The 19,405-nt window shown below is 40.0% G+C and overlaps 1 protein-coding gene across 4 annotated transcripts in view; it reads right to left on the bottom strand.

The window, feature by feature from the left end:
- The window catches only part of kiaa1549la (KIAA1549-like a), a 130,798-nt gene that overhangs the window by 20,652 nt on the left and 90,741 nt on the right, over positions 1-19,405 (bottom strand). For all 4 annotated transcript variants that reach the window (XM_078168183.1, XM_033635642.2, XM_033635641.2 and 1 more), the window contains 2 exons: positions 16,145-16,338; positions 7,487-7,632 (listed from right to left, as the gene is read on the bottom strand). In XM_078168183.1, the coding sequence (XP_078024309.1) occupies positions 7,487-7,632; positions 16,145-16,338 (340 nt within the window). The remainder of the gene's footprint in view (positions 1-7,486; positions 7,633-16,144; positions 16,339-19,405) is intronic.

Raw genomic sequence — 19,405 nt, forward strand, 5'->3', positions numbered from 1 at the left:
ATGAATGAACACATGTGGAGTTATGTACTTAACAAAAAAAGGTGAAATAACTGAAAACATGTTTTATATTCTAGTTTCTTCAAAATAGCCACCCTTTGCTCTGATTACTGCTTTGCACACTCTTGGCATTCTCTCGATGAGCTTCAAGAGATAGTCACCTGAAATGGTTTCCACTTCACAGGTGTGCCTTATCAGGGTTAATTAGTGGAATTTCTTGCTTTATCAATGGGGTTGGGACCATCAGTTGTGTTGTGCAGAAGTCAGGTTAATACATAGCCGACAACCCTATTGGACAACTGTTAAAATTCATATTATGGCAAGAACCAATCAGCTAACTAAAGAAAAATGAGTGGCCATCATTACTTTAAGAAATGAAGGTCAGTCAGTCCGGAAAATTGCAAAAACTTTAAATGTGTCCCCAAGTGGAGTCGCAAAAACCATCAAGCGCTACAACCAAACTGGCACACATGAGGACCGACCCAGGAAAGGAAGACCAAGAGTCACCTCTGCTTCTGAGGATAAGTTCATCCGAGTCACCAGCCTCAGAAATCGCAAGTTAACAGCAGCTCAGATCAGAAACCAGATGAATGCCACACAGAGTTCTAGCAGCAGACCCATCTCTAGAACAACTGTTAAGAGGAGACTGCGCCAATCAGGCCTTCATGGTCAAATAGCTGCTAGGAAACCACTGCTAAGGAGAGGCAACAAGCAGAAGAGATTTGTTTGGGCCAAGAAACACAAGGAATGGACATTAGACCAGTGGAAATCTGTGCTTTGGTCTGATGAGTCCAAATTTGAGATCTTTGGTTCCAACCGCCGTGTCTTTGTGAGACGCAGAAAAGGTGAACGGATGGATTCCACATGCCTGGTTCCCACTGTGAAGCATGGAGGAGGAGGTGTGATGGTGTGGGGGTGTTTTGCTGGTGACACTGTTGGGGATTTATTCAAAATTGAAGGCACACTGAACCAGCATGGCTACCACAGCATCCTGCAGCGACATGCCATCCCATCCGGTTTGCGTTTAGTTGGACGATCATTTATTTTTCAACAGGACAATGACCCCAAACACACCTCCAGGCTGTGTAAGGGCTATTTGACCAAGAAGGAGAGTGATGGAGTGCTGCGGCAGATGACCTGGCCTCCACAGTCACCGGACCTGAACCCAATCCAGATGGTTTGGGGTGAGCTGGACCGCAGAGTGAAGGCAAAGGGGCCAACAAGTGCTAAACACCTCTGGGAACTCCTTCAAGACTGTTGGAAAACCATTTCAGGTGACTACCTCTTGAAGCTCATGGAGAGAATGCCAAGAGTGTGCAAAGCAGTAATCAGAGCAAAGGGTGGCTATTTTGAAGAAACTAGAATATAAAACATGTTTTCAGTTATTTCACCTTTTTTTGTTAAGTACATAACTCCACATGTGTCCATTCATAGTTTTGATGCCTTCAGTGAGAATCTACAATGTAAATAGTCATGAAAATAAAGAAAACGCATTGAATGAGAAGGTGTGTCCAAACTTTTGGCCTGTACTGTATCTGCAGAGACCCTGCCCTCTGCCTGTATTTTCTTATTTTCTTCTTATTTTGCTGTGTTCAGGACCTCCCTGGGACAGCTCAGGGGTGAGGTTGGGAATTTACAAAAAGGAAGTGACCAGGTCCCAGACTGTAAGCAGCACACATCTGAAAACACCTGGCAGACAAAGCTTGTTTCAAAATTAGAATAAATCTGGGGTTGGCTTTTTTCTTTGGCTGCCAGTAGTTTGTTTTCTCCTAATTAATAACAGCCGTCTTCATCAGCAGCAAAGCGCTGTTGGTATAAAAAAATGCAACTGGAACATCATTATGTTGATGTGGTAGCACAGTGCAGGTACAGCTATGATTAAAGACATTCACAATGTATCAAATATGCTAGATGAAGCAGATAATATCCTTTACTGGCTCACCCACACACACACTACACAGCTGATTTAATTTGAACCTATTCCTATACAGGTGTTAAATAACAGATGCTGGTGTAATTTAAAATCAGAATAAGTACAATAGAGCCGGATAGTTTTATGTGAGAACAGTGGCTGCTGTAATTGTTGCCATTATGTTTTTTACATCATTTGTATTTTTTTTTTTTTTTTTACTTTTTCTGAGACCTGAATAATTGAAAAATAATTGTTGCATTTGTTATTTATTATTCTATTTAGTATAAGTAATTGACCTATGGCTAGGCCCCGCCCTCAAACGCGATGAGCCAGTCACAGTGTGTATAGCCATTCCCCTCGGACATTCTCTGCCTGGACGTCCATTGAAATGCATTACAGAAAGTCAGTTTCATTCAGTTTTATGAGCTTTTTCTGAGATTTGAAGTTTAAAAATGGTCAAACGGTGTGCATGGGGTACATGCAACTCCGACACAAGGTATCCTGAGAGGCTGGGTGACGGGGTGTATTTTTTACCCTTTCCTAAACCACATCTCAACCGAGAAAAGTGTCTCCTTTGGATAATGTTGTGCGGTAACGTTAGACCACAACATCAACTCAACATGAATAAGATTAACAAGGATGTCTACATCTGTTTTAAGGTAAGACAACATCGTGTTTGAGGCAACATATTGTCACTTTGCTGGAAAGAAATATAAAGTTATCTTTAACATCTCTAGCTAACGTTAGCTAAAGTTAGCCTAAAGTTAGCTCCTAGCTGCATTGTTCATCATGTCACCTTGTTTGCTGGGAGTTCATTAGCCTATTTTGTAGCTGTTTTGTACTTTGGTGATCGTACATCATTGCTAGCTGTTGTCCAAAGGGCTCTAGTTAAGCTAACGTTAACTTCTGGAGCTTAGCTTCATTAACTTATCTGTAATGGCAGAGATAGCAAAGGTTGGCAAACATTATGCTGAATGATTCAGTGTAAATACTGTAGCACCAAACTAACGGAGAGACACTCTTGGTAAAGATGGTAAAAAGGCCGTTATCCTTTTCTTATATTCTGAGCCAAAAACCTTAACTTCAGTGGCACTTTAACTTGTTGTCTTTGATGGTGATGGCAACGAGATGCGGTTCACAAGCGTACACTGTGACCTGTAAATTTTGGCTTGTAATTTAAGCTTTTCGTCGACCTTCTCAACAATAAAATGATTAATATATTCCTCCAATGCGTAGTTTAGACCCTTTTGGTTACTTCTCAATGACATCTGATCATTATGTCCCCAAAAATCATCAATTGCCTCCTGCGAAATGCCGTGTACTATGACACCTGCCATAGCGCCAGTCACTGAATGTTGATATTTTGTCCACGTGAGTGGAGGGGGGCGTGGCTTAGCCATAGGTCAAATGTGCTTTTATTTTGAGGTCTCAGCTCAATTTTCAATGGGCTGCTCTTGTGTGATTAAGAGTCACAACTCTGCTAAGTGAGCAGCAAGCACGGACAATTGAATGTTCCATTTTGACAATAGACCTCGATTGATGTCAGCGGTTAAACAGAAACCTCTTAAGACAACTCACTATTTGCAGCATGGAGCCATGTGAGGAATTTTGCTTTATTTGTCTGTATTTTACTCTGGTAAAATGTTATTCTATATGCTGTGCATGCTACTGTTTATGCTAAGCTAACATAGTCTCTGTATTTCCTTGTTTATACTGTGTGTTTAGTTTTCAGTGGATTTGGAGAGAAGCATTAAATAAACCAGTAGCAAAGCCACTTCTGTCTGCCTGTGCTTTGAGAGGAATTACAGTACAGCCGCCAAGTAAAAAATTCCATCATGTAATTTCACATAAAACCACAACTTGTAATTAATATATTTCTGTTTGTGAACAGATTAAAAGAAAGAAGAAAAGAAACGAGATACAGTGTGCTACTTACCAAGCTTTAGAGGGGCTGGTATTTTTGAAATGTAGAAACCGGGATACATTCAGAAATGTCAAAAATGTTACAACCTTTCCAGGTCTCCCCTATGTTCCCCTGTGGAATAACTACACCAACCACATTTAGATTTACTTCACTCGACCTTTCTTCATTCTTTTACCCCTCTTGTCATTTCTGTTTTTGCCATGTTTTTATCAGTACTGTAGTTTATCATCCTCCACATGGTTTTGAATCCTCTTTCTCTCTGGATTTATGCTTCTAGTTTGCTGGATTTACACCTTTATTAATCTGTCATTTTCATGAACAGTGCTTCAGCTGGCTTTTCTTTCATCTCTCTATGTTTTTTTTTCTAAAAACAGTTCTGTCCATCTCTGGTTTCTCTGTGAACAGTGGTGAGAAAATTAAACAATTATTCATCCCCTCCTCCTCTCCTCCTGGGTATTCATTCATTTGCTTGCATAAACACTATAAATCACACAAATTACTGTGAACACTGGCTTGCTGATGCAAAAGAGATTGAAAATCACAGCGTCCTGGAATGTCAATGAACAGAAACAATGTCGCAGCGTTATCAGCGATCGGAGCAATGTTTATGCAACCAACTGTGAGTTGGCAAAGCTGTAAAAAGATCTGCTTGCTAATCTGTTAAATAAATAATCTGGAAGATGCAGTACATATACTGCCACTGATAACAGGTGCTGCAGATCAAAGCATATGTATCTTAATATACTGTGTCTGAACAGGAATATTTACCCAAATATGAATAGTATTATATTATTATACTATTATATAATAGTATATTCACTGGACACTGGAGAGCAAGCTGTGTAGATGGATAACACTCCAAACAAATTTTGACCTATCAAACCTCTCTGACCTTTCAAGGACATAGCTTTACAGCTGTGCATTCTGCAAACACATAGAATTTCATATTAAGTCACAAGTCCAAAAATACCAGTTTGAATGATGTTATCTACCCGTATGCAAAATGTGGAGTTTTTTCTAATGGTGCTGTCATAAAAAAATTAAAAAAAAAATAGGCTTGAGGCTTTGCATTGAACATATAGAATATTAATCTGATACAGAGGTAGGAGATCCCTGGAAACATGGGCATTTAAGTAGTTACCATTCAGTGCTGATTATATTGTAATTGTTAGCTATGAGGAAAACAAAATGTAACAGAAAAGCTGGGCCACCCATGAGGTGGGAAAAGCTCTTTGGGGCCCAGCCGCTAGAGGGGGCCAATGAAGGCAATAATCATATTTGTCCAAACATAACCAAATTTCATTTTGAACCCAAATGATCATCATTTCTTACAAGACAATTAAACTTTGTATTCATTGTTGCTTTTGTAAAATGTAAACTGTTACATAATGAAACCCCCCCCCCCCCCCCCCTCTGGAAAATGGTAGGAGTCACTTTTTTTGTACGCAATAATGGAAAACAAACAAATAAAAAAATAAAAATATGGGCGGCAAATGACCTTAGAAATTTACTGAACTAAACTAGGAGAGAAACAGCGTGTGCATGCATTAATATGAGTAAAGCAGATTTGAGGAAGGCCCATTCACTGAATATTTTCAGGGGCCCCGCCATTTCTGCATGCGGCCCTGCAGAAAAACATCGACGAAAAAATTTTACGAGACCAAAAAGCAGCATTTCACTAGTGTAAAGACTGAAGTCTGTCACATATCTGACTTCACTGAGCATCACTGATGGGTGTGGCTGTGTGTGGTCAGAGTACAACCCAAACCTCTCTCTTAGAAATTATATTTGTATGTTACTAAACTGCTTTCTTAATTACCTTGCTGTGGTGACGTAATCGCTGCCTGGATTATGGTCAGAGACAACATTTGATTCAGACAACAAAGCACAACATTAATGCACTGTGCAGGCTTCTTAAGGGAATAGTTGGGGGGACTGTGTCCAGGGTTCCCATCCAGACTCCTGTTTCAGGTTTTGGCAACAAATGCACTTTGGTTAATTTTAGGGAAAGATCATGGTTGGTGGTCACTACGAGTGGATAGTGCATTGCAAGATTGCCTAGTTTGGTGGAAAACGAAATACGTTGTCAGTGAACGCTGTCATTCTCTTACACTGCTCCTACATGGAACAATCTGCAAAAGACCTTAAACTTGGACACTGCCACCTTTACAACTGTTTAAATGCCTTATTTCTGATCTTGTCTTAATTGAGTGTCAATGCTTTTAACTATACATCTACACCTGAGCATGTTTATCAGCCTGTATTTCTACTTTTAGCGACCATTTAATGCTGTTTTTGTTTTGTATGATTTGATTTCTGTTTTAATTGATATGCATGATGGTTCTTTGTTTGCTTATTGATTGTTTTTAACGTCTTTGTTCATGCGCGGCATCACTGAAAATGAGGGTCTCCTCAATTGACTTCCCAAGTCTTAATTTAAAGGTTTGAATTTTCCTCCTATGTTCAGTATCAACATTTTTTCAAATTGCCGGGTACATTAATTAGCAACATTTCCTTATTATGCAAAGTATCCTCATAGAATAGTTCTTATGATATCCTACAAATTAGCTCAACAAATGCTGCTCGGCATTGTTTCCCTCAAAATGTATTTGCTGTTTCAAATTAGTTGTATACAAATGTGATTTTGTGGAGACAGAGATGTGTAACCACACCTTATGGTGTAATTAAGTTATACTGTCAATCATACCTGCTGGATTTTGTTTGTGTTTAAGTGTGTACCTATGACTAGATGGAGATAATTGCTAATATACCCACAACCTTAATAAAAAAAACGGTTGGAAATTACAGCGCTAATTTGTTTTTAATAGCTACACAGTGTATCAATGTCTCTTCCCCCAGGATGATGATCCCTCCGAGTGTCACAGGTTTAACGCTGAGTCATTTTTCTAATGCACAAACGGCAGTGCTGTGGGTTGTATAGATTTAAATAACACCTAATCTGACAGTATGCTGTCACAACTCTCTGACAACTCTCCCACTTTCCTGTCCTTCCTCTGTGATTCTACTCTAAAGTAACTTGATGCAGTGCTTATGGCACCCACTCTGCCAACTGCTGGCTTTTATCCCCAAAGAGCACTGAAGCAAGCCAAATGAAAACACTTAAATGCTTAAATACAAACACCTTAGATGTCTCTTTTGATCCAGTTAAGAGCGATATCGACAGTTTGTGTGTGTGTGTGTGTGTGTGTGTGTGTGTGTGATGAGTATCTGTGTCATCACTGACACTTTCGTGATGCAGCAGCAGGCTGAGTCACTGTGTTCATTCTGTACTCTTGTGCACTTCATTAGCTCATATTAATTATCCTTTGGGTGAAGTATTACAGTATAAGAAGGTGTGAGAGTGTGTGGGTGTGTGTGTGTGTGTGTGTGTGTGTGTGTGTGTGTGTGTGGGGAGGGGCTGATCAACACATGTTTATTACCAATGACAGACTTTGTGGTTGGTGCTAATATTAAGAACTGAATAAATATCTCTCTTTTTATCTCTCCATCAGTGTGTTTGTCTGTCCATCTCAGTATTTACTTGTCACCTTTCTCTGTTTCCTCCCTCACTCACTCCTTCTTTGTATTTCTTTCTCTCTCTTTAACCTCCCCCCTTCTCCGTATTTCCTCTCCGACCCCCTCTTCCTCCTCACCGTTGGTGCTCCTCTTGTGAAGCTCCTCCTTGCCGTTCTTGGTGCTGCTGCCCGTCGCCGTCCTTCGGGCCGAGGAGCTCTTGCTGGTGTTCAGCTTCCCAGAGCCGTTACTTGACACTGAGCCGTCCTCCTCGCTTGGCAACCGCCTGTAGTATCCATGGCAACAGAGAAAGGCAAGGGAGGAAGAAGAGGGGAGGGCTTGTGAGTTTCAGCGTGTACACAAACAGTGCATCATCATCTCACAGTTAATCCTGGCAACCCACTATCAACTTTAAATATAAGTTAAAAATAACATTGATGGAGCATAAAACCAGCTGAATAAATGAGATTCAAAATAAAATGATTTGCATCTTGATTGTGACTGTATTGCCTGTGATCCTATTTTTGGTTTGGGATTCTTAGTTTGTCTTTGTGCTTATAATTTTTTTCTTTACTTTTCCCTGATTTCCTCAAGCAGCAACTTCCAGGGCTGAAAAATGAGGCCAATATGGAAGTGGCAAAAACTGCAGTTCTTTGAACGGCCACTTGAGGCTGGCCCCGAGAGCAAGTCAGTTCCCATAGACCCCCACTCAACTGTTTATATTTTTATTAAAGCTTAAAGTTACACATAATTAAGGGTGAGCTGCTTTAAGTGACAGGTTGTCTGTCAGCTTCTTAGTCAGATTCACTCCACAGTTCCAACCTTTTGCCCAAACATTGGTCACTTCTGGCGCCAAAAAGCAAGATGGCCACAGCCAAACTGCCGAACTCAAGGCTTCAAAAATGGCAGTCCACAAACCACAGGGTGACGTCATTCAGCTTAATTGCAGTAATTGGAGAAAAGTTCTAGGCCAGGAAAGTCAATGTGGTGTGGCTCACTGCTCTTTGACTAGTCCAACAAAGAGTCATATCCTGCCAGTAACTCCAGGCAGTGACCACAGAACTCTGATGCTACCAATGCTATGAGCATTTGAGAAGTGGCAAACCCTAAAATGAATTTCACCGTCAGTTGTCATTACTTATTTATAAAACCTTATTGCCAACAATGAATAACCTTTTAGCAAGCCACTTAAGATGTCTACAGTACTTAAAGTTATTGGCATTTATTGTAAATGGATACTGGCAAGCTTGTTAGCTCATAATCCACACCCTCGCCAGCTTAATGCGATATTTTGGCAATCACCAAAACACCAAATTAATGGAAAATCCATAGACTATAAAAATAAACATAGTTACCATGACATCACCCATAAAACATGCTGTATGAAAGCATAGAAAATGTAGGCACATACAGAACAAATATAAAGAACAAATACAGCAGAGACAATCCTGATTTTGTTGGGCAGGTTGCTCAACAGCCGAGAGCATTGACAGTCACATACACACAAGCAAAAACACACACTCATACACAATCCCTACACACACACTTGACTCAAGAAGAATCAATACACTCATGCAGAAACATGGATGAAGACATATATACTTTGTTCTTGCCTCAGACACACCAGCCACGTAACCCATGTAAAGGACACACACACACACACACACACACACACAGTCCTTGAGGCATGTAAGCCGCAGCAGCTACACAACGTGACAGGCCTGTCTACAGGTGGTGTGAGATGCACAAATCAGCGAGACCGGACATTACAGAACCTCAGGCGAGGCTAACACCCTGTCTGTGTGAACACATACACACACACACACACACACACACACACACACACACACACACACATACACACACAGCAGCCTGAGCAGTCAATGGCTGGCCGAGTCACAGTAAAAGTCATGTGGTATTAAACAAAAAGCCGGAGGGATGGAGGGAGAAATACAGTGTGTGTTCCATGTAAATCTGCGTGGGAAGGCCAGAGAGAGGAGCAACAGAATCAATAACCACACCGCGGAAAGTAATGTTCATTCTACTTCTCTTTTTTTTTTTTGTGCCTCGCACACTGTAGCTCTCTGGAGGATGCAGTGAGCAGAATGAATGCTCCCATCCCTCTACTTCCCCCCGTGGTTAGCATTCAGCCTGCACCTTTCTCTTACCTCAGACAAGTGAACAATCTGCAGCCAAAATAATTGCTGCTGTTCCTAACAGGGTTTCACTTGTTTTAGGTCGTCAACAAGCATCTTGAAGCAGAGAGTGCAGATCACATCGCTCCCATTGTGTCGAGACAATAGCACACTTGATTTGACAGATATCTCTTGGTGTAACAGAGTCATGGACAATATGTTTTTGGAAACTACATATTATTAGTTAAATTGGATTATAGGGGATGTCAAATCTTATTTTACTATATTTGAGTTACCATGTGATGGTGTGGGAAACATATACACACCAACATATTTAGTTAAATATTTTTTTATGCACATAAAGCAGAAATGTATCTCAGTATGTGAAGTCAAACCGTGAACCTCTTTGGCAAATAATTAAATATGTGTTCAAGTAGTGTCATTTATTTAAAGTGTGGAAAGCAATTCATTGGACGATGAACGATAGAGTAATACATATGTTTAGTGGAGCGCTATTGGCTGTGTTCATGTGTGTATTCATAGCTTGCAGCAAAACATTGCCTTTTTCCTCTTTACAGAGGATATTTGTCATGTCATAGTATGAAAAGCACACGTGTAAATGATCAAATGATGGCTGAAATCTATTTTGCTGCTTCACTTTCAGGGACCTGGTGTTCATGCTGAGTCATTTGAAGGCTGTCATGACTCATTGGGATGCTTGAATAGTGCGAAGCCATCATTAATGTTATGAGTAACACCTGTGCTTTTCCTACTATGACAGTTAAAATGTCTGCTGTGAAAATGGTCTGTTGGCAGAACATGTTTGTGTTTAGAATCAATGCCTCATTCACTTATTTACTACTCACTATAATGACGTTCAATAGTTTACTCTATAGGGAGTGGTAAATTGGGGTTTCAGACACTTACTAGTCATCATCATTAAGCATCATCATGTAAATGCACAACAGTAATTTCTGCATCTGTAAAATGCTCTGCATTGCACTGTGGGATTGTGAGCAGAAAGCAGTGTAGACGCCATGAACACCCCTTTTTTTCATTCCCTTGAATTTTTGCGGGTACTATATAGTGGACATACTGTATTTACACTCTCAGAATTTGGATACTTAAATAAAACAGCGTAAAGACTCAATGCAATGCAGAATATGATGGAGATGATTTCTGACAGCTATGGTTTTGCAATCTATCTATTTTGACAACTAGGCAGGGAGTATATGATTTTTTACACCTGCAAAAATGAAGACATTACATCAGCCTCAACTGTACTTTGTGTCTAATGCAAATCTTTAAACGTTAGCATGATAACATGCTAAACTAAGGCCATCCAAGTGTCTGAAATCTCATTTTACCACAGGCAGCAACCTTTAGGGCTGAAAAATAAAGCCAACACAAAGTGCAAAAAATTGAAATTCCTCTAATGGCCACTAGAAGCTGGCTTCAGAGATGAGTCCCTCCTCATAGACACCCATGTTAAAATGTCCAACTTTACAGCAGAAATTAACATGTTTACAGCCTGGTGCAAAAAACAGTTTTGGTCTCTTTTATATTTTTCACCTGTTTACATTTGTTTAAGGCTTAAAGTTACGCATAATTAAGGGCAAAAAGCTTTAAGTGACAGAATGTCTGCGGATAGTGTCCTCAGCAGCCTCTCACCCAAATGTAGTCACTTCTGGCTCCAAACAAACAAAAAAAAAGTAGACAGCCAAAATGCTGAACTTGAGGCTTTTAAACAGGAGTCCACAAACCAGTGGGTGAAATCATGGTAGCTACTTCCATTATCTTTACAGTCTGTGGTTTACCAGAGTATCCAATATAAACAGGGGGTAGTTAAAGAGTGAATGAGGGAGTAATTTCAGACACAGCCTTAGTTTTCTTTTCTTGTCCAACTCATCTATCTTGACTGCCATGAGCACTTTTCTTATCTAAATTTTTCCTTCTGATATAGAGCACTGAGCCTGTTCAGCCTGTGCATGTGAAGAAAGAAAAACTTCAGACGTTTTGTCCTCTTTTCAGTTCCCACTATAAAGTCCAAGAATGATCCTTTGTTATTTTGGTGTGAAATTTCCCCTCTCATCAAATTCCACTCCATTCTGCAGTGGTTAGAGGATGAGACACTGCCTCATTTCCTCATTAGTGTACACCAAGGTAGTAGAATAACCTATGATACCTTCTTTGAAAAAATGTCTCCCCATAAGATAGATGTGTGCATATATACAGGTTAGCAAAGCTGATTATCGCACTATGCAGGCTCTTCCAGCATTTTACACTGTCATCATTGTTACACTGAATGGCTCACTCTGGCACGGCTATAGCCAGGGTTATAAATATACATGTGTTTATCATCCTCAAGAAGCAAAGCACAACTAATCCCACCTCTATTCATTTTTCGTTTAGCGGTATATAAATATGAGGCACTGTCTTGTGTGCATCTTACTGAATTTGCATTTTGGTGAGAGGAGGCATGATGCATCTCATTTATGACTCCAAACTTCCCGAAGGAAAGATGTCACCATTGAACGTGGGTGGGTGCGTGGGTGTATCTTCTAGTAAAAAAACGTCTGGGAATGGAAGTTTAAAAAAACAAAAAAACAGTTTTCTATTTTATGTGTAGAACCGATTAAATAGGCAGATTAGAACTCATAATCCTTGTGAAGTCTATTGGGAATAAGATTGTTTTTCACATTTTGGTAAATACATTTAAAAGTGTGTGATTACGACAGATGGTTACAAATCATATTCGTCGCTCATGCATAAGGAGACAGAGAAAGAAGATTAGTGCAGAAAACATTGAATAGTAGAAAAAGACGGATAAAATATATGGGAAAGACTCAGCGCTAAATTAAATGCCACTTTGAGAAAAATTACATAAAATATGGAGATTAGCAGCAGTCAGATGCAACCTAAATTTTATAATATTCATCATCCAGATTTGTTATCTTGAAATACAATATCCAGTAAAGTATCCAGTACACCTGTCCTTTCCACTTCAGCCTCTCAGTGCCTGTGAGGACATGTCTGTTTAGTTGATAGTTCAGGTCATTATCTGATTGGCTTTTTTTTTGTAAAATCAGAGGTTTCAAAACAACTCTAATAACTATAACTTAAATTAAATGAAGTTTCAAATCTTCTCTGTACTCTAGTTCTTACAGTAAAAGTAAAGTGGCAACACTAAAACCACATTTGCTTCTCAACTGACTCATTACTGTTTGGGTCAGAGGGACATCAGCCTTGTTTCATCTGAAGACAAATTATTCTCTTGTAGATAATTATCTGCACACTATCTAATGGATTTGTCAGTCTTTTTCCCCCCTGAGAGTCAGTCGAGGGTGCAGAATTTGGCAGCAAGAAACCATCTAATTCCACATCATCCACATATTTAAAAATGTGTGGGCGAGGGGGAGGGGGTCTGAGATCTAAGGTTCTCCTTGCCAACAACTGCTTCGTTGTAATTGTGAATATGACAAAACTTCAGACTTTGCACAGACATTACTTTGATGCTGAGATGATTAATGTGGGATAAGATCTGAGGTTATGAGGAGCATCTTTTTAATATGATTTCTAAACCGATGTATGGATGTTTATGTTTAACGGATACCTTTGTGGCGAGTAGGGATGGGCATAAGTAGCCTATTCAAGTACTCGACTTGGACATCATTCATTCAACATACAGAGTAATCAACCGACTCACATGAACTGTGGTAAACTTCCCTCCATTTTAGGAGATCTCCCTGCTCATGTGTCTTTGTACTTCGACATTTTGGTATGCCCACTACCGCGAACACAATGAGTTAAGAAGCAAATCAAGATATTTGAGAACAATTCAGATTTGGCATCCTTGAGATCAGGAGATCAAGAAGCTGACTGTGCTATTCAAATATGATCCAGCACTTTTCACTGCACTGTTTGGCTGTATAAGAATTTGTGAACAGGAAGTGGGCACCATAGTGTTTCCTGTATTTGTCCGGTGCAGCACAGTGGATTCTGGTAGTTGAACGTTTTCTAACTCTTGAGCAAAAGTGGATGCCACAGCCCCCTTTCCTCTACTTTCTTTGGTCCTAGAGCACCAATTTCAAAAGCATTTGTATCTCTCTACTGCATGGATGGCACAGGTTGATGAAAAGAACATCTTTCCAGCAGTGAAATGCTTCTTTAACTGCTATTTATGGATGTCTGCACAGATCAATATAGCAAACATTACAGATCTGCATAGGACATTCAACACTTTCAGTCAGGTATAATGCGCTCTAACATTACAGGCCAAATGGCAACCAGGCATAAGAGGGATGTTTTGAAGGACTGTGGCAAAATAAATGAAATGAATGTGCAGTGCAAGCTATGCAACATTAAATGTGTGTGTCACAGTCTACACAGTCCGTGCAGCACAGTGGGTCATACTTAACCCCAACCTGCATTTTTGCTTGGGTGTTCATTTCTGACCCTATTCTTACATTAAAATTTTTGCGAGTACTCTGTAATATTTTAAAGCGAGTACTCAAATATGGACATTACTTAAGATGCCCATCCCTAGTCGAATGTTATATCTGCTGATTATGGCGTCTTTAATTTTTTACGACTCCAGGAAGAAGTGGAATGACACCTGTGACAAATTTTCTCAGCTGGGCAACAGATGAAAATAAGACAATCGCAGCAAATATTATGATGCTGTTTACATCTGTTCAGATATCTATATCTAAATAATGTTTTCATATTCAATTACATTTCTTAAATGTCTCGCTTTTAGGTATTGACCATTACAAATAGTCCATCCTCCTACCCCACTGAGACAGACTTTTACGTGTCTCTCCCAACATCTCACTAAAACTGATCATTCACTTTCTCTGAACAGTCATATTGGACATGATGTAGCAGCTTTTCCACAGCAGCTACAGTGGCTAAGGCTGTTTAAACACATACTAACAGTTGATAGACAGCGCAATATTTATGATATATAATGGAAATGACACTGCAGTGGTCATTCTGTGTTCACATGAGATTACACAGCTAGCTCCATTGAGTCCAGCAGATCTATCATGAGGCTTGCGTCAATTAAACTGGTAGTTTGAATCAATGCCAGTGATAACCCTCTCACTCATAGCAAGTTCTTACAGACAAAACTTATTGATCATTTCTGTCTCTTTCTAGCTTAAATCTCTGGTGTCAAATCTGCAGTAAAATCTGTTCCCCATGCTGATTGCATCCTGTTCATCAGTGAAGAACAGGCAGACACAGTTATTTACATATATAATCATAACCTGTTATATTTCACGGCCTCTTTCTGCTTGAAGGAAATCCCTCCAGCCCACCCGGAGATGTGTGTCAGACACGGCTCAAATAGGTGTTATGCTGTTAACAGCTCAAAATTACTGTTGCAATTATCTATTCATGCTGAATTGCTCTAAGAGACACCTTAACTTCTCCTTTGGTCTGTGTACCAGTCTCAGCACTGTTCAAATCAACAGCTCTTGAAACCTAGTCATTTGTTCCGACAGGATTTGCATGTAAATACATGCTTTTTGTATTCTTACTGTTTCCAAACAGCTTCTTGTTAACACTGGACTTATCTTCAGATCAAGTCAATCTGTCAGAGGCTGCACTGCTTACTGTTGGCTTCTCTCTAGCTCAACACTGTGATGCACAAACATTGATGTCTGGTCCTGCTGAAAAGCTCAGGGTTGTGTCGCCGGCTTGTTCACTGACTGGAACAGCTGTTCCAGAACTTTGTGGTTCCCCTTCACAAGCCCTCCAGCTGGGAACAGTCTGTCTGATCAGCTCATTATTTCAGCCCTCTACCTGCGCTGAATCACGGGCCAAATGGATGACTTCAATGAGCAGGCTTTGCCCAAACATCCACATTTAGAGTGCATAATATATCATGATGTCAGCAGTGTGATGGAACAGTTTAGGGCTGTTGTTCTGTTTCAATACGAAATCATGGCAAACAATATTTGGATTTCAAATCTGACACCAATCACAATGTTTTTGGTTAGTATTAATTTAAAAAAGCTTTAACATTGTGTAAATTAATATATTTATATGAATAATGGTGACTATGTCTGACATGAAAGGTGTCAGTAGTGACAAACACACAGAATTACCACTGACTGCAGCTCTACGGAACGCTATCATATTTTTTAGTGAATAGTTTTAGTTTTACGGCCACAACGGCAGTGTTTTGGTTCAGTTCAGCAGCAAGCAGCTAATCTCAATGAAAAAGCTCTGGAATCTACTGTAGTACACTACCTGCCAAGCTAAAAACAGAAACGTCTCACAGGTGGAGACCAAAACAGAGGTAAAAGGAGCACGAACATTGAATGTAACATTCAGCCAGAAACACAACTGACAAAACAAACAAATGCTTATTTAGACCCATGTGTACCAGAAGGAAACACTTTGCCAACACTTTTATGGTTAATAACAGACGGTATAAAGTCTGGTAGAACTAATGTTATGTTATGTCCACAACCGAATTAATTCAGGTCAAGGGTTTCTTAGAAAACTGATCTACAAATAATACCTAAAAAAACAAACTTCATCATATCTGACATATCAATTCAAATTGTGATCTACCGTACTACTATAAACTACTATACTGATCCAAAACAAACAAATAATAGCGTATACAAGCAAAGCCAGTGACTGCCTTACCCTCCTTTGTGTATGTCAGCAGATGGAGGCCTCTTGCTGGCGGTCCCATCCTGATGGACTTTCTTATCCAATGACAGTGACAGCGGAGCATCTCGTACAGGCAGCCCCAGCACCAACGTCTCCTTGGTAACGGAGATGGCCTCATCACCTGTTCGACCCATGTGCTTCTTGGCATAGTCAAAGCCCTGGACAGGCTGGCAGGAAAAAGGAAAACACAAACAAGGAGTCAGAAAACCCTTGATTGAAGATCAAAGCTACTGCAGCTTCTAGATCAATCCAATCAGGAACTGAATTCTGGAGATAACAAACTAATAGGCTAAAAAGATGCACTCAGTTGTTACAGCTTTTATCTATTTCAGAATAACTCAGAAATTATATGTTTTTGTGTTAAGATCTTTTGTTTTTAGTTTGCCTGTCGGATTGATAAAAAGCAACTGCTTGCATTAAAACAAGCAGCATTTTTGGGGACATACAGCACATGCAAAGACAGCAAAAGGCAACACAAGATACAGTCGAATTCCACAGTACAGTACAGTTTTGCATCTTTACGTCATAGCACAGGCTGGTAAGTGCTATACTGTAAATCAATGTAATTTATATGCCACAATAAAGAGCAATGAGTGATAAAGCAGCCACAAAATACATTCAGCACCATGATGTATGTTTCCAAAGAGCAAAGCAAAGTACAGTGAACTGTAGCTAATGTTGGTAAGAGAGTTTTAAAATGGTATGGAGCCACAAGATAAATTCAACAATCAAAGCACACAATAGTGGACAGATGCACATAGTGTGAATGTTATTTCCCAAGATATTTTGAGAAAATGCTGAATAACAATTTCTCAACAAAAAATGGCAAAAAGCAGCGAAAATGTCAAAAACATTTTTTTTAAAAACAGGAGGGTTGAGGATTTGGAGCCGTCTGTTATTGCTTTAACAAAACAGCGAATCGTTTGTAACCGACTTGAGCAGCTGACTTTGCTACAATTTGATTGGCTGCTGAGATAGGTGGTATACCTCACATTCTAAAACCAGCCACTGGCAATGTGACAAGCTGAATCAATGACCTTTCTGCTTTGTGAAAATACAGTTTCAACATTCATGCTGCAGTTGTGCACAGGCTCCACCTGTTATCACCGCCTGGTCTTTGCAGACTCATCAGCCTCATCAGCCCCATCAGTCTCAGTAGAGTCATCAGCCACTACCACCAAAAGTATCTGGACTCCATGAGGAGATTTATCTTGCTGCTGCTCAGGGCAGACACCTCGTAAATAAAAATCCCTGTAGAGTCTTTCAGTCAAATCTTAATATCACATATCATCTGTTAATCTGTACACCTGTAATCTGTGATAAACAATTATATTTACTACATTCACTTATCTCTAATGACTGAAATGCAGTTGTGCTTACAGCATGATGGAATGCCATCTTTAAACATACCTACATATATGTATTCAAGTGAACTGTTATGCATCTATCTGTGGATATACTAAAATATCAGCCAAAAACAAATCAAATACACTTTATATAATAGTAGAACACTGACAGTTCTTCCTGATGAATGATTTGACAATTTATTTTTACATTGATGTGTTTTTACTTTACTGTTTTTTGTTTTGTTTTGTTTTTTATCACTGGCAGTAAGTGAGCACTGTGTTTAAAGAAAGCTGAGGTCACCATTTTTGGAGTCAGAATTTTTCCAACTATTTGATGAATTTTTGGTAAAAATGTATCACAGCCTAGTTGGACTTATGAATATTAACCTGCTGTGTGGCGTTAGCTGGCTTCACACCACAGGTTTCCTGTTTCTCACAGATTTTGGCCGAACCGTAGAAAAGCGGGGAAGGCCTGTCCCCAAGCGAGTGAATATCTACAGGTTCGGGACTGTGTTCATTTGAATGGGTAAAAAAAAACAACACACATTCCAAACCACCTTTTAGTACAGCAACAAAAAAGCAACAAATGGATTAAGTCTGTTGTGCCTCAGATCTGATCAGCAGCAGGTCCTTCAAAGTGTAGCATTTAGATTTTCAGCCCAGCTGAAGTGCTGGACAGCTGAACGGATGACAGAGTTGCTTACAGCTAACATGACATGGTCTCCTGAATATTAAAGAAAAACCTCCAGATAAGCGTTGCTTCCATTTCAGATAAAGGTAATTGGATGAACCTCCCTCCCGGAACCAGTTTTTATCAGTCAGTGAACACCACGGCTGGCATAATGAAAAAGTCAGAAAAGAAATAAATAATAAAGCTTAACAGCACCTTTGAAGTCAGGGGTTTTGGCATAAAGAGACAAAGAGAGAAAGGCAGCAGAAGATGCGTTTTGCTAAAGCCTCCCAGGCTTGGACACATTCTTTGTATTGCTAAATGCCTTTCAATTTACGGAATAGAGAACGAGGGGGGGAAAAGGAGAGAAAACCCTTTTTAGGTTACACAACAAAGCAGACGAAACCCTGATTTTTTTTGCCTCCCCTTTTCTATTTTGAGCGGCTCTGAAATGGGACGCCTAATGCATTTGATGATGCATGCTAAATTCTGAGTGCATGTGAGGTTAGGCAGCGTGGGCATCCGGCTGACAGCATGGTTAATAATTCATCAGTTATACACACCGCTGTGCCATTAACTAGCTCCAGTGCACGTGGCTGCAGCCGTGGATGAGTTTCGGGAAATTGATACATATAGAACACACACAAACGTTAGAGAGAAAGAGAGAGAGTGGGGACTGGCCCTCTTACCGTGGCATGAATATACGGATTGAGCGTGAATGTGCGTGCACCTTTTACCCACTAAAGTGATGTATGTTGACAGCTGTGACTCTATCGTGTGAAAGATGTATGTAGAGTGCAAACACTCATTTGCCTATGGCCTCGTGCTGTTCCCAGGTTGAGGAGGAGTTTAGCTGTGTGTGTGTGTGTGTGTGGGTGTGCGTGTGTGTGTGTATTTATGACGAGCGAACAAAGGGCAGCAGGCGAGGGAGGAGGGAGGCGGTGAATAAAATGCTCCAAATATATCCCTCCACCAATATGCATTATGTGTATGGACTATTGAGGAGCAAACATTAGACATAGTGTCAGGGGTGTTGAACTGACAGTGATGACCTGACGGTTACTGCACATTGACTATAAAAGATGCGTCATTTAGTAGCTGGTGGGTAATGGCCGTCATGCATGGAGACAGTATGGATTCTCAGAAATGACAGGGCCCAGGGGTGTAACCTTGAAAAGTGCGCCTGACATTTCACGACTTGTATTTTACTGCGCTGGC

This window comes from Epinephelus lanceolatus, chromosome 5, assembly GCF_041903045.1.
Source record: "Epinephelus lanceolatus isolate andai-2023 chromosome 5, ASM4190304v1, whole genome shotgun sequence".
Taxonomy (NCBI): domain Eukaryota; kingdom Metazoa; phylum Chordata; class Actinopteri; order Perciformes; family Serranidae; genus Epinephelus; species Epinephelus lanceolatus.